Source organism: Narcine bancroftii, chromosome 5 (genome assembly GCF_036971445.1).
Source record: "Narcine bancroftii isolate sNarBan1 chromosome 5, sNarBan1.hap1, whole genome shotgun sequence".
Classification (NCBI taxonomy): domain Eukaryota; kingdom Metazoa; phylum Chordata; class Chondrichthyes; order Torpediniformes; family Narcinidae; genus Narcine; species Narcine bancroftii.
The window spans coordinates 91,215,939-91,238,242 of record NC_091473.1 but is presented as its reverse complement, the minus strand read 5'-3'; the positions used below and the strand labels follow the sequence as shown (position 1 = coordinate 91,238,242).

The window sequence follows — 22,304 nt, the reverse complement described above, 5'->3', positions numbered from 1 at the left end:
CCCATGTGTCACTTTTTGTGACCAAGTCATCAATATAAGCATCTGTATGTGTTAACCCTTGGATTACAGAATTAATCATCCTCTGGAATGTTGCAGGGGCGCTTTTCATGCCAAAAGGTAACACATTATACTCGTATAAACAGGATGGAGTTACAAAAGCTGAAATATTCTTTCCTCTCTCAGTTAAAGGTACACACCAATATCCCTTCAAAAAAACCAACTTAGTAAGAAATTTAGCTTTGCCAATTTTATTAATACAGTCATCTATTCTCCAAATAGGATAAGCATCTGTTTTAGTTACTGAATTAACCTTCCTATAATCTGTACAGAACCTAATAGTTCCATCTGGTTTTGGTACCAGAATACAAGGAGAACTCCAATCTGAGTTTGAAGGTCTAATAATGTCATTCCTCAACATATATTCCACCTCCTGATCCATGATTTTATTCTTCTGAATGTTTATTCTATATGGGTGCTGTTTTATGGGATTTGCCTCTCCTATATCTACATCATGGTAAATCACTGATGTCTTTTTTGGAACATCAGGGAACAAATTTGTGTATTTCAAAAGTAGTTATTTCAACTGCATCTGTTCTTGTAACTTAAGATGACCTAACTTTTCTTCCAAATTTTCCGAAATTGCTGAGTTAGACAGGCACACAGGCACCATGGTTTCTTTAAGGTTACCCTCACAAGATACTGTTTCCATAATCTTATGATCCACCACTTCCTCCACTCTGTCAACAGCCAACACCTCTGATACAGATTGTTCTCCACTATCCTTATTCTCATAATAAGGTTTCAACAACAATTCACCCTCCAAGTCATATCCACAAGCCATTTCTTTAATCTCCTGTTCAGACACTGCTCCATCCCTCAAGATAGCAAGATCTGCATCGATTTTCTATTGCTGAATTAACTCTTTCCTTGACAAAGAGAAATCCTTACTCTCACAATGATCCTGTTCTTTCAAAAGTACTGGGAAAATCTCTATTAACTGGATCTTCTTCCGCTGTCATCATTTTCTTAGTCACAGACCTAGGATACTGCATATGCAGGATATATCTCACCATCTTCTCCTTACTAGGCCAATTTGTTAATCTTAAAACTGATCCAACTTTATCCTCTGCCAAATCATTCCCCGACAAAAACGAGACACCCTGCATGGGTAAATTTGGAATTATTCCTACTACAACAGGTCCTTTGACTAATTCTGAATTTAGCACAACCTTGTGAAGCGATATTAACTCTACCTCACCTCCAACACCTTTAATCAAAGTTGTCTCCCCATGTCAGTCCTTTGATTCATAGTTTAATACTTTCTAACAATAATATTGAGCAGCCCCAGTATCTTTAAAAATTTTAACTGGAACCCGTGGTTCTCCCTCATCAAAATGAGGGACTAGATTTACCTCTCTACTAGCCAAAAACCCTTCACCAGGAGTTACAGCCTCAGTTCTTGTACTTATTTCTATCTCCATTCTTAACTTCTCTAATTTAAACTGTCTTTCCCCTTCAATTACCTCTAACTCAAAATTCTTCCATTTTTCAGCTTCCTCTGCCTTATATATCCTTTTTTTCTCTCTTTCTTCTTGAACCCTTCATTTCTCTCTTTCTTCTTCCACCCTCAATTTTTTCAATTCCAATTGCAATTCAAAAAATCTATTCTCTGGAAAATTTTCTAAGTCATCTTCAACAAATTTTCCCTCACTTATATAATATTTCACTATAATCCTCTGTATTTGTACTTTTCTCATCATTTAACCAACAATTTTCAATGCCTTAGAAATAGCCATCAGTTCCTCTTTTCTCTTGTTCTGCAACTCTCCAGGTGATGGTTGTAACAAAAATGTTTTTCCAGGCACACGCTTTAAGTTAGCTTGCAAAAATTCCATAAGAAACCCAATAAGAAACCCAATTAATTAATAAATGATAAGACTGCAATGTTCAAATGCAAAAAGGACGAATCCCCATAAAATGTTACGGAGTCCAGAGGACCCCAAAACCAGCAGCAATAGATATACACCACAACACATGGTTATTTAAACAAAAGTAGTTTTTAATTATATTTGAACAAGAAAACAGAATGAAACTTTAACTTATTACTTAACCTACTTACTTAACCTACCTAATCAACTTAATCCCCCCTCTAATACTAAGCGCAGATGTGTATAATGTATATTTAAGATTAGAAAAGTTCTTTGGATCACAGTTCAATCTCACTGATTGCAGGCAATTCTTGTACTGTCCATAGAAGTTAGCATTAACAAAGTTCACCAGTCTTTGGTGCTTAACAGGCAAATAGTTACCACTCAGGAGGGTTCTTGCTGGTTTTCAGAGAGAGATTCCTTTTCCAGGATATCCTCAACTGTTTCCTTCTCAATCAGTCTTTCTGACAAAACTTGCCCCCTTCAGGGTTCTCCAGATGATTGTCTTTCTTTTAGATCACCTTTCAGACCACCAGTCTTCTCCTTTGACCAGACAGCCTTCTAAAGTTTGCCAGCTTGTTCCTCTGGAACTGATTTCTGTGACTCTTTCTCACTCACTACCTCCCTCAATGGTTCTTCGAAAACTGAATGCAAGCTCCCCGTTCGCCTGGATATTACAACATATGACATCATAGTAACTATGGTAACTGTACATACAATAATCTTTCTTAAAGGGTTAGTCATAAAACTAACAAAAATAAAAAACACAAGGTTTTAACCTTTACAGTGCCCCCTGAGCCACCACAACCCACCATCCCTCCCTGCTCCCGTGCTGCTCCTGCTCCCCAAGCCGTCTCCTCTCCCTGCTCCCCTGAGCCGCTCTCTCTCCTCGCTCCCCTCTCCAAGCTCTGTCCCCACTCCCCTGAGCCGCCCCCCTCAACGCTCCCTGAGCTTCCCCCCTCTCTTCCTCTCTCTTTTCACTCCCCTGAGCCACTCGAAAAGGCACAAAGCCAGATGTCCGTGCGTGGCTCAAGTCCAAAACATTCATTATGTATTTCCACTTTTGCGACATAAAGGCCACTGTTTGACCTGCTGAGCTTCTCCAGCATTTTGAGTTTTTTACTTCAACCATGGTGTCTACAGATTTTCGTGATTTACTCCTGTCCGTGTGTGGGACGCTGCAATGTTCCTTCATCTGACTCTGGTTGCAACAAAACTCATTTAGTACAAAGCAAATTTCATTCATTCAGAAATGGGATTTACCTTCCCATACTCATAGTTCACTCAAAACACACCTTAGACGGCAGAGAAATTAAATAAAAGTGGGAGATCTGGATCAAAGGCAGATTTGAAGATGCCTTCCCTGAGCCGAAATGCACCATTGTAGTTTTTTGGAAGGAAATACAGTTGATCTGGTTGCTTGAACTTTTTCTGTGGATTGTTTTTTGATAAATTTATCATCAGTTCTGTTCATACATTGTACATTACGAACTTCGAGCAGAGACAATTGAAAACTTGCATTACATGATGTCCGTGTTTGAGTATTTATTTCATTTATGGAGCATCAGTGTAGCCCACCATTCAACCACTGACACACATGGTAAAAGATTACCAGCCCCAGGTTTGGATCATAGTTGAGTAGCAATGAACCTACACTTGAAAGAAGAAAGGTGGAAGTAGAATCATATCGGAACATGGCTGCTGAGGTCAAAGTCTGAGATTAGTGAGCAGGATGGTGCCTTCACTCTCTTTGTTGTAAACATTAAGGGCACATTAATTGCAAAGAAGGAACAAATAAAAACTCTGAGCATGTCTCAGTTTTTGCAAATGGTTTTGCAATAAAGGCACATCACATCTGCCATAGCAGCTGTAGCTCTGTCAGTATACTTATTTGTTCTGGGTTAATCAGGGAAAGAGTCTGCTAGCATTCTGAACTTTGACGAGGCTCATTTTGCTGCTACTCAGAAATGTACTGATAGGCATGAGAGGCAGTAGGACACATTCCCATTGTGTTTTCTGAAGCCTACTAAGTTGGGTGGTCAATTGGTAGTGGATGGAGGCACCAGAAAAGCATATTTTCTGTGTAATCACATCCCACTCTACAATTAAAAGATAAGTTGAAGGTGACTAGTATTGCACAATTTGTAAGGTTCAATAATAAAAGGAGAAAATGCTGGAAACACTCAGCTGGCCAGGCATCCTTGATGCAAAATACTGAACAATGTGTCTTCCATCTGAAGCGTGCACTCTGTGGCTTTCTACCCATACAGGCATGGTGTGCTTCCATGGTGTACTGGCATGGTGTGCTTCCATGGTTTAATGGCATGGTGTAATGGCATTGTGTGCTTCCATGGTGTACTGGCATAATGTAATGGCATGGTGTACTGACATGGTGTGCTTCCATGATTTCTGCTTTTATTTTAGAAAAAAATGCATTTGTGGAAAAACTCATTAATGTTCAGTGGGAATTTTAACATGGAGGTTGTGCCATGTGATGACGTGGGGTTAAACTGCAAATCCCTACTCTCCTCAAAAAAGTCGAAAAAAAATTGAAGATTAAAAAAAAAACAGAATGACAAAGTGTTGAAAGACTTGGAAAGTAATTTAAAATGGCACCAAAGAAAGAAAAAGCAGCTGTAACTACATAAGAAACTGAACAAGTAAAAGAACATGATAAGGAGGTGAGGCTTACCTTGAAGAAGGATCCTGGAACTGTCCAGAAGGCAATGCCCTGTGGAGACAAGCCAGGAGCTGGGGAGACCTTGTACATTGCTCTACAAGGTCTCCCCCGACAATGTCTGCCGGCTACGGGTGAAGGAGCAGAACACAAAAAAAAATGGAGGCAACTTTAAAAATGACACTAGAGGCTTCTAGCTCCAGTTAACAAGAAGAGGAGCAAGAAGAACAAGAAATACATTTAGAACAAGAAACTATGGCCAAAAAGGTGGGGAAAATGAAAGAACCTTATGCATTTACAGCTGAAATGAAAAACTAAATGGAGAATTTCCAGCAATCATTGATCTTATTAACAGAAGTTAAAAAAGTGTGGAGAGAGTATAGTTAAAAATAAGAATTTTACAAAGAAATTGGAAAATTGATGCAGCAAGTGGTTAAAAAATTTGAAGTTTTGGAAGAAAAAAAATAAAGGGAATGAATTTGAGATTCAGAATATTAAGGAACAGATGAAGAAAATGCAAGCTGAAGCAGCAGCAACAAAAGATCAGTTAACTCAAAAAATTGACATTCTAGAAAATTTTAGTTGAAGAAATAAAGATTGTTGGACTTACGGAAGGTGATGAAGATTGGATTCTGCAATCTTTAGGGGCAACTAAATTTCAAGGGGACAATGAAATTGAGCGAGCTCATCAAGCATTATGGCCAAAGCCACAACCAGATCAGAGACTACATCTAATACTGGTTGCATTTTTGCGTTATGAAGGGAAAAAGAAGAACTGGTGGCTAAACAAGTAAGACAGTCATCATTAATTTATAATGGAAATAGGATTTTCTTTTACCCTGATATGTTTTAATTTGTTGAAAAAGAGGAAGAATTCAATGTAGTTAAAAATGTATTATGGAAGGAAGGTTATGCCTTTGTCGTAAGGTACCCAGCAGTTTTGAAGGTTTTTGTTCCAGATGGGAAAACAGGTTTTTTACGAAGCCTAATGAGGCAAAGATGTTTGCAGATTCATTGCCCTAAAGAGGGAGACAATTAGTGGGAGCCACTTGAATTACATACATCATTGAATGGTTTCAGTTGTTATTACAGTAAAACATTTTGAGAGTTTAATGGGGAGGAGGGTTTTAACCTGTAAGTGATCTATATATATTTAACAGTTTCATATATGGCTAAGAATTTATAGACATAATGCAACAGGAGACTACTGCATTTCAAGTGAGTTGGATGGGAGTATGGGGCTATCTGCTGCGGAGTCATGAGTGCTGGTGTGGTTTCAACCACAACTTGATTTTAAAGATGCTATACGACATTGTGAGCCTTTTGCAGGGTGGGGGGAGGGTTCTAGATTTTTTTTGTTTCTTTTCTTGTACATCTAAATTAACCAAGAGCATTATGAAATATGATTTTAATGTTGAGAGTGAGAGGAGTGGGAGTGGAAAGGTGGACGGCTGATAAATTTAATAAAGGTAAATGATGGTGGGAAAATTGAATTTTATTAGTATTAATAGGATACAGAATCAAATGAAATTAGAAAAATTATTAATATATACGAAAAAAGCAAAAGTAGATATTGCTTTTTTTTACAAGAAACACATTTGACAGAAAGAGAGCATGAAAAATTGAAAAGAGATTGGGTTGGAATGGTATTGGCATCTTCGTTCAATTCAAAAGCTGGAGGCACAGCAATATTGATAAATAAAAATTTACCAGTAAAAATATTAGATTCTACTGTAGTGGGAAGGTATGTAATGGTCAATTGTCTAATTTATTCAGAACAATGGACTTTAATGAATGTGTACATGCCTAATGTAGATGATGGAAAATTTATACAAGATATATTTATGCAATTATCAAATGATAAAGGGAAAATGTTATTAGGAGGAGATTTTAATTTCACCTTTGACCCAAGATTGAATAGGGCAGGTGATAAAATGATGAAAAGTAAAGTAGCCTAAACTGCAATATGTTTAATGAAAGATATTGGGACTAGTGGATATTTGGAGAAGAACTCATCCAAATGAAAATGATTATTCCTTTTATTCTTTTCGACATAAAACATATTCACAAATAGGTACGTTTATAGCTTCTGCAAAGCTCAAATTTAGAGTATAAAAGATTGAATATCGAGTGTGAATTCTATCTGATCGTTCACCTTTAATTCTTTCAATTTTATTAGAGGAAGAACAAAAGACAGGTTATAGGTGGAGATTTAATACATTATTAAAGAAGAAAGCTGAGCAAGTCTGTAGAACAATAGTTGCAATGAAGAAAGAAACTGGTCATCACTTATAAAATACAGGAAATAAATGATAATTTAAAGAATTTTTATGCAAAATTATATCAATCAGAATCTTTGAAAGATAAAAAATAAAATAGAGGAATATTTACAACTAGTTTAATTGCCAATGTTAGATATAGATGAAAAATTAGAGTTATCGAATTCATTTTCTGAGATGGAAGTTTATGAGACTTTGATGACATTACCGAACAATAAAGCTCCAGGAGAAGATGGTTTCCCACTGGAATTTTATAAAGAATTTAAGGAATGATTTATTCCTGTATTAATGAGTGTATTAAATCAAATGAAAGAGGTACATGACTTGTCAGAATCTTTTAAAACAGCATTAAAAATAGTTATTCCAAAAAAAGGAAAAGATCATTTACAACCTTTTTATATCTTTGTTGAATATGGATTGTAAAACTGTATCTAAGTTACTAGCTAAACGATTAGCTAAATATTTTCCAAAATTAATAAATATGGATCAAACTGGTTTCATTAAAAATAGACAAGTGGAAGACAATATAGTTAAATTTATGAGTTTGATAAATACAGCACAGAATGGAAATAAACCAGCAGTAGCAGTTGCATTAGATGCAGGAAAAGCATTTGATAGATTGGAATGAGACATTTTATTTAGAAAATTAAATATATTTGGGATTCAAAATGCTTTTATAAATTGGATAAAAGCATCAACCAAAAGCTAAAGTGGTTAGAAATAGACAAGTATCAAACCATTTTTATTAGAAAGGTTGTCTAGACAACAATGCCCATTTTCACCATTTTTGATTGCATTAGCAATAGAACCTTTGGCAGAAATAATTAGAAGAGATAAAGAAATTGAGATAGATAATAAAAATCATAAAATTAGTTTGTTCGTGGATAACGATAATCTGTATTTAAAAAAAACCAGAAATATCGTAGAATAAATTAAATGTAAGATTGGCAGAATATGGATTAGTATCTGGTTATAAAGTTAATGTTGATAAAAGTGAAGTGATGACTTTGGTTGACATGGATTATACGCAATGTAAAAAAATGAAGTTCAAGTGGCAAAAAGAAGCAATTAAATATTTACAAATAAAAATTGATAGAGATTTACATAATTTATTTAAGTTAAATTATTTACCAATATTAAAAAAGTAGATGAGGATTTACGAAGATGGAACTATTTACCAATAACTTTAATAGGATGTGTAAATTGTATTAAGTTGAATATTTTTCCAAGAATTCAATATTTGTTTTACTCATTACTCATTTGTGTACCAGAATTTTTTTTCCGGAGTTTGAATAAAAATATATGAGAATTTATCTGGAAATGTTAAATGCCAACATTTGCTTTGGAAAAACTAACTTGGAAATTTGAACAAGGAGGAATGTTACCACATTTCAAAAATTATTATAAAGCAGCTTAATTAAGATTTTTGTCCTTCTGTTATCGAATTGGGTTCAGATTAAAATGAATAAAATTGGAGAGATTATCCTAGAGCAATTTTTGATAAGTAGAATAGTGAATTGTTGAAAGGGAAAATAGAAGTAAGAATTTTAAAGCATTTATTGAAGATATGGAATGGGATCCATGTGGAGAGAGGAATTAAAAATGATCAAATACCTAAAATGATGTTAAGACCAAAATCATCTTACTTCTTTTTACTTTGAACAATTCTTTATTTGATCATTGGTAAGTAAAGATATACAGAGGATAAAAGATTGTTTTTAGGATTTTTTTTAACTTTTGAACAATTAAAAGAGAAATATGACATAAAATAATACAATTTTTGCATATTAACAAGTTAAATCATATTTAAAAGAGAAATTTGGTGCGAATTTGAGACTTCCAGAACAAAGTCAATTTGAATGTTTAATTATACATTTATTAAGAAATTTATTACTAATATGTATACAAAATTGCAAGTTACTAGGGGGAAAAAGGACATATATAAATCAAAACAACAATGGGAAAAAGATTTAAATATAGAAATCCAAGAAGAAATATGGTGTAGATTGTGTTGAGTGTTACAAATACGATTAATGTATCAAATGGTTCAATATAATTTTATACATCAAATATATTACACTCCATATAAATTAAATGGACTTAATTCCAATTATTCTGATAAGTGTTTTTGATGTAATAAGGAAAGAGGGACTTTTTTTTTACATTTGGTTTAGTCCTGTGTGAAAGTGGAAGGGTTCTGGAAGGATTTGAATATATTACTCCGACAAATTATGAAGCTAAAGATACAAAAAGATCTGAGAATATTTCTACTTGGAAATATATATGAAGCAGATACAAAATTGAAGTTGGATAATTATCAATAAAAAATTTCTGAGTTTAGCAATAGCGACAGCAAAGAAATGTGTAGCAATAACGTGGAAAATAGAGAATCATGTCAAAATAGAGAGATCAAATACTGAAGTGCAAAATTGTATACCATTAGTTTAAGAAATCAGATTGGGAGCTTTTATAAGATTTGGGAATCATATATTGATTTCGTGAATAAAAGTCCATCACACCATCCACCTTACCTGCCCCTCTCAGCTAATAATTAATAAAATAGTCAGTAAATATTAATTATGATAATAATGTTTAATTATATAGATTTACGTGTTTTTCTTTCTTTTCTCTTTTCCTTCTTTCTGTGGGGGTGGGGGGGAGGGAGAAAATAGAAAAGTTTATTGTATCATTCTGTATTATGTTGTTACATTATTATTTTCAATGCGTTAATGTTTGTATTTAGTGCAATTGATAAATAATTTTTTTTTAAAAACAAGAAGGGGAAGAAATTCAGCTTTAGGCATTAGTACTTTGAAACAATGAAGAGGTAAGTCACATTGGCCACCATTCCTCTCCCACATACTTACTGCCACTATCTCCACAATATCCACAGTCTCATTACCAGAGTGGTAAGCCCATCAACAGGCAATAAGCACACCATTAATACTTGTTTCCTATGAAAACTAATTATTTTTACTTCGAAGGAATGTTTTCTCCATGGAAATTAAGAGACATGTCTTCAAATCTGATTTTTCCAAAGATAGATCATAAGAATAATCAGAAGGTGAATGTTGATAGATGATTTTCAAACATCGTATTTATCTGGATTCTCCACTTATCCCAACTGCACTGCAAATTAATATTTTACAAGATTTCAACATATCATTTTTGAATCAGATTCTTCACATCTTTTTACAATATCCTTGTGTAAGCTGTAGCTGGCTCTAACCCAAGACATACTAACAAGAATTTCCAAAGGGGCATTGACGTAATATGAGACAAGTGTCCTGGGAAGATATTATCCTGTTAGAGCGTGCATCTGCGACTGACAACAAAGGCCTGGCTTGGGGCTGTGTACTTGTAATAAAGCCTTAAGAGGAGTTTCTTTATATTTGATGTAGAATTGTTGAAATTGGTACTCTGTCACTTATCAGCCCATGTTTGAATGTTATCTCACTCTTGTGGAGAAAGAGGCAGACTGCTTAATTGGCTGAGGAATTGCATACTTCTGCCTTGTGATGAAAGAAAAGTAATTGATATTGCAGCTGAAGATGTTAAGGACAGAGACATTGCCACAAAGAACTCCTGCAGTGATGCTTTGGACTGGGATTATTGACCCACAACAAGACACTTTTTCCATTATGCAAGGTATGATTCTTAGCATTGCAGTGCTTTTCTCCTAATACCTACATGTTTTACCACAGCACCTTGGTGTCACACTCAGTCAAATGATGCCTTAATGTAAAGGCAAGTCACTCTTCCCTCACCTCAAAGTTTAAGTTTTTTGCCCCATCTTAGAGCCTATACTGCAATGAGGTCTAGATGTGAGTCATCCAAATGAAACCCAATCTGGGTCTCTGTGAACAGCTGACTAAAAGCTACCTGAACGCCCTATCAAAGACACAGTCCACCAATTTTCTAATTATTAACTGTGGATGGCTGGGCAGTAATTAACCAATTTGGATTAGTCCTGCTTTTTGTGAACAGGACACATGTGGCCATTTTCCTACATGGTCAGGCTGAAGGTAAGGTGTGAACTGTCCTGGAACAGATTGGTTAGACTTGCAGCTAGGTCATGAGCACATACTCAATCCTATATTTGGGACATGGTAGCTGACCGATTCCCACCTTGTTTGCTGTATCCACGTCTCTCACTTGCTTCTTGATTTCATGAGATGCACCTCAATTTCTCTTCATTTGAATAAGCTGTAGACTGGTTCTTGTGACGATGGGTACCATGGAAGAAAACGATGATGGGGACTGACTCACTACTTCTGGCTCATCATCTGTGGCACATAGATGATGGGATCTACCATTTTTACACTGCTTCAAACTTAGGAGCATAGCTTACCTCCACCAATTGGTTTCTCCTAACTTCAAATGAAACCTGATGTACAATTGCAACTTTTTATTTTTGAACATTTTGAGGCTGAGAAACAAGAATAAAAAAGTAAGAGGGCATCACCCAAACCTCAGAATTACCAAAACCAACAGTTTGGAACATAATTAAGAAGAAAGAGCGTACTGGTGAGTTCAGTAATCGCAAAGGGACTGGTATTCCAAGGAAGACCTCCACTTCTGATGACAGAAGAATTCTCATCATAATGAAGATAAAACTGAAATGCATGTCTGACAGATCAGAAACACTTTTCAGGAGACAGGTGTGGATATGTCAACAACTACTGTCTGCAGAAGACTTCAGGAACAGAAAAACAGAGGCTGCACTGCAAGATGCAAACCACTAGTTCGTCACAGAAAGGATAGCCAGATTACAGTTCGCCAAGAATTATTTAAAGGAGCCTGCAGAATTCTGGAAAAACGTCTTGTGGACAACTTTTATCAGAGTGACGGCAAGTGCAATATGTGGAGGCGTAAGGCAACTGCTCAGGATCCAAACCATACCACATTTGGCATGGTTTACATCTTCCAGTGTAGCCTCTGAAGGGAGGTCTTGGAATACCAGTCCCTCTGCGATTACTGAACTTACCAGTATGCTTATTCTTCTTAATGATGTTCCAAACAGTTGATTATTTTAATCTTAAGGTTTGGGTGATGTCTCTTACGGTTTTATTCTTGTTTTTCAGACTCAGAATGGCTTCTTTGACTTTCATTGGCACAACACTAGTCCTCATGTTGAAACATGGCAACTACAGACTTCAAAGGTGATCCAAGGCTTAGAAACAAGCCTAGCTCTCCTATACCTGCACCAATGAAGCAATTAAACATTCCTGAGTACTCACAAATACCTGTGAAGCCAAATATCCCAAACATTATGGTGCCCTGAAATGCTGGGACCATGTATAAAAAATGTTGTAATTTCTACATGGTCAACCCAAAATGTATACAAATAGCCTTGAATAAAATCTGGAATGTGTTCTTTAATTACATGTGAATTGTTTGATTACAAATTTAAAATTATGGAGCACAAGGGCAAATAAAGGAAAAAAAGTGTCTTTGTTCCAAACATTTTGGAGGGCATTGTAGATGACAAACAACAATGGTCCCAGCACCGATCCATGAGGCACACCACTAGTCACGGGCCTTCAGTCTGAGAAGCAATCATCCACTCCCACTCTCTGGTTTCTCCCGTGTAGCCAATGTATAATCCAGTTGACTACCTCCCCATGAATATCTCCCCATGAACCTTTCTGACTAATCTCCCATGATGGATCTTGTCAAAGGACTTATTAAAATCCACGTAGACAATATTCACAAACTTTCCTTCATCAACTTTCCTGGTAACCTCCTTGCAACACTCCATAAGATTGGTCAAACAACTTTATGGAGGAGAAGCTGCTTTTGTGATCGAGTGGAATGCTGAAAGACCACAGCTTTCCTCCATCATCTTGATTAGGTGAGGGCAACATGGAAATGAAGCCAAAGATTCACAGGTGCTGACAGCAGCTCGAGAAGATGGTCTTTGTGTGACACTCACCCGGAGGAACTTCTGGCTCATCCAGCTCTTGATAACAGGCAAATTGAAGGTGTGGCAACAAACATTTGGACATGGAAGCGACAGCAAAGAGAAGGATGTTGCTTCAATATTTGTAGAATTTACCCAATGATGGGCATACACTGCTTTTTGTTGGGCTCTAACTTGTTACTAATGATCCCATCCAAGATACTGGGATGGGTAGAGGGGTGAGGTGGCTGTAGGGGAGGAGAAGGTGGAACTCTATAGGTGTGCCATCAGTATTTTAACGTATTTCATATTTATTCTCATCATAGAAGGAAGCTACTAGTCCCATGAGGTCTATGCCAATTTTCAGAGAAATCCCACTTCTCTTCCTCTTTCCCAGATCTACCTCCCTTTCTCTCATCAGGTGCAATTTACAGTGGATAATTAATCTTAGTCAGCAGATCTATGGAATGTGAGAAGAGACTGGAGCATATGGGGGCAATTTCACATGACCATAGGGGGAACACACAACAATGCCCAGGCAGCGCCAGAGGTCAGAGCCTTGGTTACTGGAGTAGTAAGATAGCAGCAGTAACTGTTGTGCCGATGTGCTGCATAAGAACTAGGAGCAGAAGTAGCCCATCTGGTCCTTTGAACCTGCTCAACCATTCAATGTGATCATAGCTGATCTGATGATAGGTTCATCTCCACCTACCTGCCTTTTTCCCATATTCCTTAATTCACTTATTAGGTAGAAATCTATACAACCTTGTCTTAAATATATTTACTAAATATACCTCCACTGCTTCAATGGGCAACGAATTCCACAGATTCACCACCTCATCTCTTTCCTAAATTGAGGCTATGTTTCCTAGTTCTGGTCTCCCTATCAATGGAAACAACTTGCCTACCTCAATCTTATCTATAACTTTCATAATTTTAAATGTTAGATGGAGGAAAATTTCTCAAGAGACTACCTTCCACATGTGTTTATTTATTTCTAGATGTGAAGACTTGGATGAAATTGGTGAAAGACAAATAAAGAAGCTACAATGGTGGCTGGCTGTCTGATCAGCACCTGGTGCTGCATTACTGTTCACATTAAGTTACTGCATCCAGCCTGTCCCACTGGACTGCTCTTAATGAAGACTTGCAGTCAGAACAACTTTGAGCCAGATGGACCTGGACCCAGCCCATGACCCAGACTCACCATCCTCAATCTCCTAAGTGGAAGCCTGGTCAAACTAGCAACCCAACTCCCATCATACTCAAGAAGCATCAGGCAAAATGAAGCAGGGTCCAGGAGGTGTATCAGCATACCATCAAATACTCTATAGAGTTTGTACCGGTGCACTGTGCAGAGTATATGAACTGGTTGCATTACAGCCTGGTTTGGAAACTTGAGTGCACAGGAACACAGAAGTGGCAAACCAAGCCAACTCCCTCACAGGCATCGATGAGAGACACTGCGTCACAGAAGCAGCCAACATCATAAAGGACTCCCTATCACCCTGGTCCCAACTTCTTCTCATGGCTACACTCAAGCAGAATATACAGAAACCTGAAAACCATCACCACCAGGTTCAAGATCAGATTTATTTTGACAAAAAAAATTATCAGGCTCGTGAACCTCCCTAAACTTTAACCATTAACTACTCCCAAAAGATCTGTCTGCACTATTGAAACAATTTTTTTGTGTACTAACTGCAAATGTGAATATTTATCTATCTTTCTATATTTATGATTTCATTTTGTCTCATTGTGATTATTTAATTCATACCATTGTTGTTGGTATATCCTACTTGTGAGACTGCAGCAAGAAAGAATTTCAGTCCATCTGTATATTGTACTTATGTATATGACAATAAACTCTCATAAACTCAAACACATTCAAGCATTTTTAAATGTCTGAGATGTTTATCTCATAGGCATCCAGATAAACTATTTTTCCACAGTGTTCAGCTCAAATATTTATTTCCCTTAAGTGATTAAATGTTCATGTTGTTAGGACATCTTGCACTTTGGTTGACAATGGGAATAACTATCTGCTTCATCAATGAGATTAAAAAATTGAAAAATAAGCAGAGGCAGATGAGTTCAGTCTCAAATCAAGTTGAAGAAGGGGAACAAAGGGGTGGGGGGGGGGGGTGGGAGATCAGGATTGAATCCATGGAGCTACAAGGGAACAGTACTAATTGCAGCACAATCAAGATTAAAAACTCCATCATCAACAAAAATAAATATATAACAGTCTTTGGCAAAAGTGGAAATATTTTGGTATAAGAGAAGAAAATATTTTACTGACTATGCAGGTTTAATATTAACATGTACATGCTTGAGAAATAAATGCACATGATTGCTGAAGATACCATATATTTTGGTATATAAGTTGAGTCATGAAACCTTAAAAAATTTCTCAAAAAGTGGTGGCGTCGACTTCTACGCCGGATATACTTTTGAGACCTGAAATCACTGAGAAAAAAACAGATTGACGACAATTTGGCATATAAGTTGATGCTGGAAGCACTTCCCACCACTATCCGACACCTCCCCACCGCTGGGCACTGCCATAACTGCTCCTACCTGGGACCATGAGGTCGCCGTCGCCGCTCCTGCTTGGTTGGCCGAGGTTCCTGCTCCTGCCGGGAGCCTCGTGTCTGCGCTACAGTTCCGTGGGCCGTCGCTGCTGCTGCCTGATAGGCCGAGGTTCCTGCTCCTGCTGGGAGCCCGGTGTCTGTGCTACAGTTCTGTGGGCCCTCGCTGCTGCTGCCTGATAGGCTGAGGTTCCTGCTCCTGCCGGGAGCCTGGTGTCTGTGCTACAGTTCCGTGGGCCATCGCTGCTGCTGCCTGATAGGCCGAGGTTCCTGCTCCTGCCGGGAGCCTGGTGTCTGTGCTACAGTTCCGTGGGCCGTCGCTGCTGCTGCCTGATAGGCCGAGGTTTCTGCTCTTGCCGGGGCCATGATGTCCACACTCCAGTTCCGTGGGCTGTCACTGCTCCTGCCCGGTAGGCCAATGTTTTTTTTTACTTACTTAATTTACAGATTTGTTACTTACAATTGGGATGTTTTAAAATTTTTTGGGTTGTTATAACTAGGAGGCTGGACAGCCCATAAAATAGGGGGGGGGGGGGTCAACTTATATGCCGAATATACCATAACACCCTAAATATTAGGCTGAAAAATGGGGTTGACTTATATGCCGGTTGACTTATGCACTGAAATATACGGTAATGTAGCTGCACGCTACTCAAAAGGAAGACTCACTCACGAGTGTAAGCAGGTTAAGCTCTATAGAGCTCAAGCCCAACTTTTATACCTTTCGTGTTCCCGCCGTTTTCCACAATTGCTGGCGTAACAATCCGCATAACAAAAGCGAGTTTCCCATGCGCAGGAACTCTCTTGCATGACTATCCCTTCTTCCCCACGCGCTGTCCCTGTCTGTTGACTGTGCAATGGGGCCAGTGTCATTTTGGGGTCACTGGCCCTTATGCTGCCCTTGCCATTCATCCGCCAGCTTACTTGCTAGGGTCCAGTGCCGCTGCACAGTCTGCTGGTGTTTAGGTGTGCTCTCTGCCAGGAACACCGGTTTGATCACCGCGGTGGTGGGCCACTACATGACCCCCCTACCTCCCAGAACTGGCGGTATTGTCCATAGTACCTGGAGGCAGTGTCTCTGCAGACTTCAGTGGACTGCCGCTTTTGCATGGTGCTGGCATCTCCACTGGATGCGTCGGGTCCAGGTGTGCCAGCTTTAGTCTGTCTGTGATGAAAACCTCTGCCTTGCCTCGATCACCAGCTCGAACGTGGCTCCGTTGTTACAGATGACCTAGAAAGGACCCTCATACAGCCTCTGCAGCGGTGGATGATGCAGACACCTGTGAATGAAAGCATACTCACAGTCCTGTAGGTCTTTGGGTATGTTGGTCCTCACATGTCCATGCCTGGAAGATGGAGTCGGGGCCAGGTTGCCGACTCTTTCCCTCAGCTTGCAGAGGAGAGCTGTCGTGTCATCCTTCTGTCCGCCTGGAGATGGTATGAATTCCCCTGGGACCACCAGTGGAGCTTCGTAGATGAGTTCGGCTGAAGAGGTGCTGAGGTCCTCCTTGGGTGCCATGCATATACCAAGTTAGGTCCTTGGAATCTGGTCATGAGCATAGCCTTGAGGTGCCTGTGGAAGTGCTCCACCAGCCCATTTGACTGTGGGCAGTAGGCTGTTGTGTGGTGCAGCTGTGCACCCCACAGGCTAGCGGGGTTGATCCAGAGGCTGGAGGTGAACTGGGCCCCTCTGTCAGATATTATGTGGGAGGATAACCTGATCTGTGCAACTTAGGACTGTGGCCAGCGTGAACACCCACGAGAAAAAGCTGCCTCCCAACCTCAGTTGGACCTTGCAGGTACCGCAAGTCTGAATCGTGCTGTTGTTGGTAGCCCTCAACGTGGGGCTCGACTGCATGTTCCTGGTGTCCTGTCCCAATGGGGGCAGGTTGCTGATCTCTGCTCCTGTGTCCATGAGGAAACATCATCCGGACTGGCGGTCCCAAAAGTACAGGAAGCTGTTTTGTTGGCCAGCAGTCATGGCCATTAGCGACGGCTGGCCCCAGCGCTTTCCTGGAACGTGCATGGTGGCCTGCACAAATGGGCTCCGGAGCCCCATCTCTGGTGGTAAAAGCACCACTGGTCATTGGGGTTGCCTTCTCTGTGGGGTTGCTGTTCCTTTAGCGGGTCTGGCTGCGGGGTTTAGGGAAGAGCCCACGGACGCCGAGCACTCTCTTTTCCGTTTCCATAGAACGTTCGCTTATGCTGCGACTTTCTGGGGGCTGCTGAAGTCAGTGTCTGCCTGGAGCAGTTGGATGTCCTCGGGCATTTGCTCCAGGAATGTCTGCTCGAACATGATGCAGGGTTCGTGTTTTCCCAGGAGGGCCAGCATCTCGTTCATGAGAGCCGACAGGGGCCTGTCCCCTAGCCTGTCCAGATGGAGCAGACGTGCCCCTCTCTCATGCCGTGAGAGCCCGAAGGTCTCGATTATCAAGTCCCTGGAGGCAGTGTATGTGCCTTCCGATGGGGGCTCTTGGACGAAGTTGGCCACCCGGCTCACTGTGTCATGGTCCAGAGCGCTTGCCATGTGGTAGTACCGGGTGGACTCTGCTGGAATCTGAAACTGTGCCTCAGCCTGGTCAAACCATACGCATGGCTGATTTGTCCAGAAGGTTGGCAGCTTGAGGGCGACCGTGTGGACTGCTCCTAGCTCGCTCATCATTGGGTTTAGTTGCCGTCTCAACCGTTGGTGTCACTAATTGTAGCTGCATGCTACTTGAAAGGAAGACACACTCAAGAGTATAAGCAGGTTAAGCTCTGTGTTTTATTGGGGCTCAAGCCTGACTTTTATACCTCTCACATTCCTGCCATCTGCCCTAATTGCTGATGTAATGACCCGCATAACAAGAATGGGTTTCCCATGCACGGATACCCTCTTGCATGAGAATCCCTTCTTCCCCATGCGCTGTCCCTGTCTGTTGGCTGTGCAGCGGGGCCAGTGGCATTTTGGGGTCACTGGCCCTTACGCTACCCTTGCTGTTCGTCTGCTGGTTCGCTTGCTAGGGCCAGTGCCTCCGGCGTCAGCTTGATCACTGTGGCGCCGGGCCGCCACAGTAAGTAATTTAATTGCAATTTGATTAATAATTATTATAATAGACCACAGGGAAAGCAATTTTATAACTTGTGACAAAAAAAATTCAAATCATTGTAAATATAATACAAATTCTTTATTGAAAGAATGTTTCAACTTATTGAAAAGAAGCCTTTGCCATTTTCCAAGGCCTTTCATAATCCAACTCTTTAAGTAAAACTGTGCACCCCTTGAAGAAAACATGTCCAATCAACATTAGCGATGGAAATATATAACAGTGGACAGATATACTCACTGTGTTGCTTTGCCCGAATTTGGAGTTGGTGGGGGCCCTACAAGGAAAGAAGTAGAGAATTAATATTCCTGTGTTAAGAGATTTCTTCTCAGTCTCTACTTGGACTAGTGTTATTTATGTTCAGACATCTGTTGGTTCACACTTTGATTCATTGAAAATCAGAACTTGGCGCAAAGGATGAAATTTATCAATGACAGGTTTTTTTAAATGGAAAAATCTAAAGGTACCACCCAGTGTGGAACTAAGCCACATGGAAACCAAGGTTCCAGGTTTAATCCCAAGTTCGTGATCAGGAGGAGGACGTCATGGGTTCAGACCACCAAGCTGGGAAAGTCAGGGGCAGAAATCAAACCGACTGCTCACAACCACAGAATGATGATTTGTTTAAAACTCACAGGTACGGATAGGATTAGATCTGATTGACAAGTTGAACAGTGTGTTGACACACGGTGGGTGGGCTTCCATAAAAGAATGGAACAATAACAGAAATCAGGAGGTTCCCATTGTGCTTAGGAAGGATGTGCAGATGGGGGTGGGGGGGTTAATTGTAAAAATCTGTATAAAATAATTGGATATGCAAAAGGATACCACTCTGAGCTGTGTTGCAAAAGTTTCCACTGCTTTGGGTGTTGTATCTCCCTAGAGACCTGGCCTTTCGTAATTTTGAACAAGTTTCATAATTGTGCTTAATGGTAAAATTCCAAATCAAATGTAGAATGTAGGATAGGAGTTCATCTCAGAATGAGTCAAGTTATCAAATGACGAGATGTGTTGGACTTGTTGCATTTGAAAGTTGATTTGGGAACGTGTGCTAAAAAATCAATTGAGATTATAAAAGTAGCATTAGTTTTTTTTTAATAGAGGAGTTCAAGTAAGTGACATAATTATCATAGCAGGCCATTCAGCCTGTCGAGTATATAACAATTCTAAGAAAATTAATCCCAACAGACCTATTCACTTGCTCTTTCCCCTAAACCCTGATTATTATTTTCCTTCAAATGTCTATCAAATCCTCCTCTGAAAGCCCAAACAGGAATCAAATTCTAGATGTGTTTTTTTCTTTCTATTCACATACCACCTTAAGTAATCCCTATGCCATAGATGCTCTGTGATTAGTAAGGGATTGCTTAAGGTGGTATGTGAGTGGAAAGGGAAGGTTGAGAATCACTGTTCTGGACCCAATTGTTATTGAAATATTTTGCTTGAGAAAAATTGTCATTGGCCCATTTCCTTTGGAGTTATGAAACCGGGCACATAACGAGTCAATTAGGTTAGATTAATAGAGTGGTTTTCAAACTTTTTCTTTCCATCTTATCATTAATTACTAATTACTATCCCTATGGCATAGGGATTACTTAAGGCAGTATGTGAGCAGAAAGAAAAAGTTTGAAATTCACTGATCTAGGTCATAACCATCCTATTTCATTTGACCATTAGTCTGAATTTATGTCTCCTGTTTTTTAGCTATTGGCAATGGAAACATTGCTCGACAATAACCTTATTTGAACTCGTCATGGTCTCTATTCAACTTTCTTTGTTCCAAGGAGAACAACTCCACTTTTTCCAATCTAACTTAGAAGCAGAAATCTCCTATTCCTGGAGTATTTCAGAAAACTTTTCTGCAGCATTTCTGATACCTTCACATCTACCCTAGAGTGAGATGACTCGGACTGGAGGCGACAGTTCTTACTTGCCTTGCTTGTTAATGGCATGCAGAAGGCCAGCACCAAGCAGTCCCATTTGATGCTTCTCATTTCTCTGTTACATATTTTACATATTCTAATGCACATGCCTATCAATTCCTCTCCAAATGGTCTTGTTAATGATAAGATGTAATTTACGAGAGCCAATTACACTACCAGGGATGTGGATGGAGACTGGAGATCCAGAAAAGATCCACATAGTGATAAGGAGAATGTACCTGAGTTTAGGATCAAACCTAGGTTTCCGGAGCTGGGAGACATCAGAATTAATGACGATGCCCTTGCTTTAGTCATGAGCTATCTTTGTTTATAATGATTCAAAATTACCTGACTGCTTTTGTTCTTCGTGCATTTATTTATGACAAGTAATTTTAATGTGGGAAGAAGGCAGCATGTTGGAGATTAAAAAGGCAGTTGGCTGAAACAACTTTCATCTCAGAAAAGAGTGACCACAGATCCTTTGTAATTTCACACTATAGCCATTCTGTGTCAACTTCTTTGTGAAAGGGAATGGAGGAAGTTATGGCAAAGGCTACTCGACCTGAAACTGAGAGTAACCCAACATCATGTCCAACATTAACCCCTGCACAATATCATCTTTCTTTTGTCAAAAAGAAAAGGTTGGCTCCATTCTCTCTTGCTCCTTCTCAGCCACTCACCAAACTTGGTCAAGGTCAGTAAATGGTTCCAGATCTCAGCCAGTGCTGTTCTGAAAGCATATGAGAGGGGTATTAAGGGGTTGGCATGAGATTGAAGAATTGAAAGACAAGTTGATTTGGACCTTCCTTCCCTCATCATTAAAAAGGGTCAAACCTTCACTCACTAACTATCTTTGGGGCACAAGTGCAAATGAAAAGTTAGCAATGAATGAATTGCAGGGATGGTCAGGAAGGGGAACTTTGCTTGACATTTTTCACTTTCTAATCTAGTAACAATGAGATCATCCACAGCTTGTCAGATCAGATCATCTAAAACAAAACAAAGATTAAAAATTTGGGACCAGTCTGGCTTATACTCACTGGAGTGACTGAGCCCTCCGGGAGCATGGTTTCCATAGGGAACTAAACTATTTCAACACTAAGGCAGATTTTCAGTCTTAAAATTGACTGATTTACACTAAAGTGCAAATATATCCCACTTAAACCAATATTATTTAATTTCATCAACAAATTTATTGTGTGATATTTTACATTTCTCAACCTAAAATTTGTGCGGTGGGTATTGAGTGCCACACATGGTTGTAGCATTAGTGACTCCACAGTCTAAATAATTCCTACACATTTTTCACATGAAAATGGGGCATCCCACTCCAAGGGTGGGCCCAAGGTATCCGGGAGGAACAGAGGTGAAGTCAACAGGTGAATGGATAATGACTGTGGGGTAGGTTAAGAGGCCTGAGAGGCAAGGTTGGGTTGGGCCAGCAATCAAGGGAATAGCTGCAGGTGGGACATGAGAGAAAACTGAGGGAAACTACTGCATCTAATCAAAGGGGCAAAGGATACTGATACTGATCCATAGTGACCTCAAGGTCGGGGCCAACCAACCAAAGGAGGGGGGGGGGGGGGGGGAGAGAGCGAGAAAGAGAGAGAGAGGGAGAGAGAGAGAGAGAGAGAGAGAGAGAGTGTATATGTGTGTGTGTGTGTGTGTGTGTGTGTGTGTGTGTGTGTGTGTGTGTGTGTGTGTGTGTGTGTGTGTGTGTGGTGCACGTGCTACAGGTGGCATGATTAAGGGGAAAAGGCCAATATAAGACAACATGAAAAGCTAAATCAGATAGGTTACATTGAACTTAAACAGGAAAGTCTGCAGATTACAATGCAATACACAAAAGTGCTGGAGAAACTCAGCAGGTCATACAGCATCTATAGAATGCAAAGCATAACCAAAGTTTCAGACATGTG

At 39.6% G+C, this 22,304-nt stretch overlaps 1 protein-coding gene across 4 annotated transcripts in view; it reads right to left on the bottom strand.

Moving 5' to 3' along the window:
- ror1 (receptor tyrosine kinase-like orphan receptor 1) overlaps positions 1-22,304 on the bottom strand; it is a 327,496-nt gene that overhangs the window by 48,014 nt on the left and 257,178 nt on the right. For all 4 annotated transcript variants that reach the window (XM_069938329.1, XM_069938331.1, XM_069938330.1 and 1 more), the window contains one exon: positions 18,704-18,740. In XM_069938329.1, the coding sequence (XP_069794430.1) occupies positions 18,704-18,740 (37 nt within the window). The remainder of the gene's footprint in view (positions 1-18,703; positions 18,741-22,304) is intronic.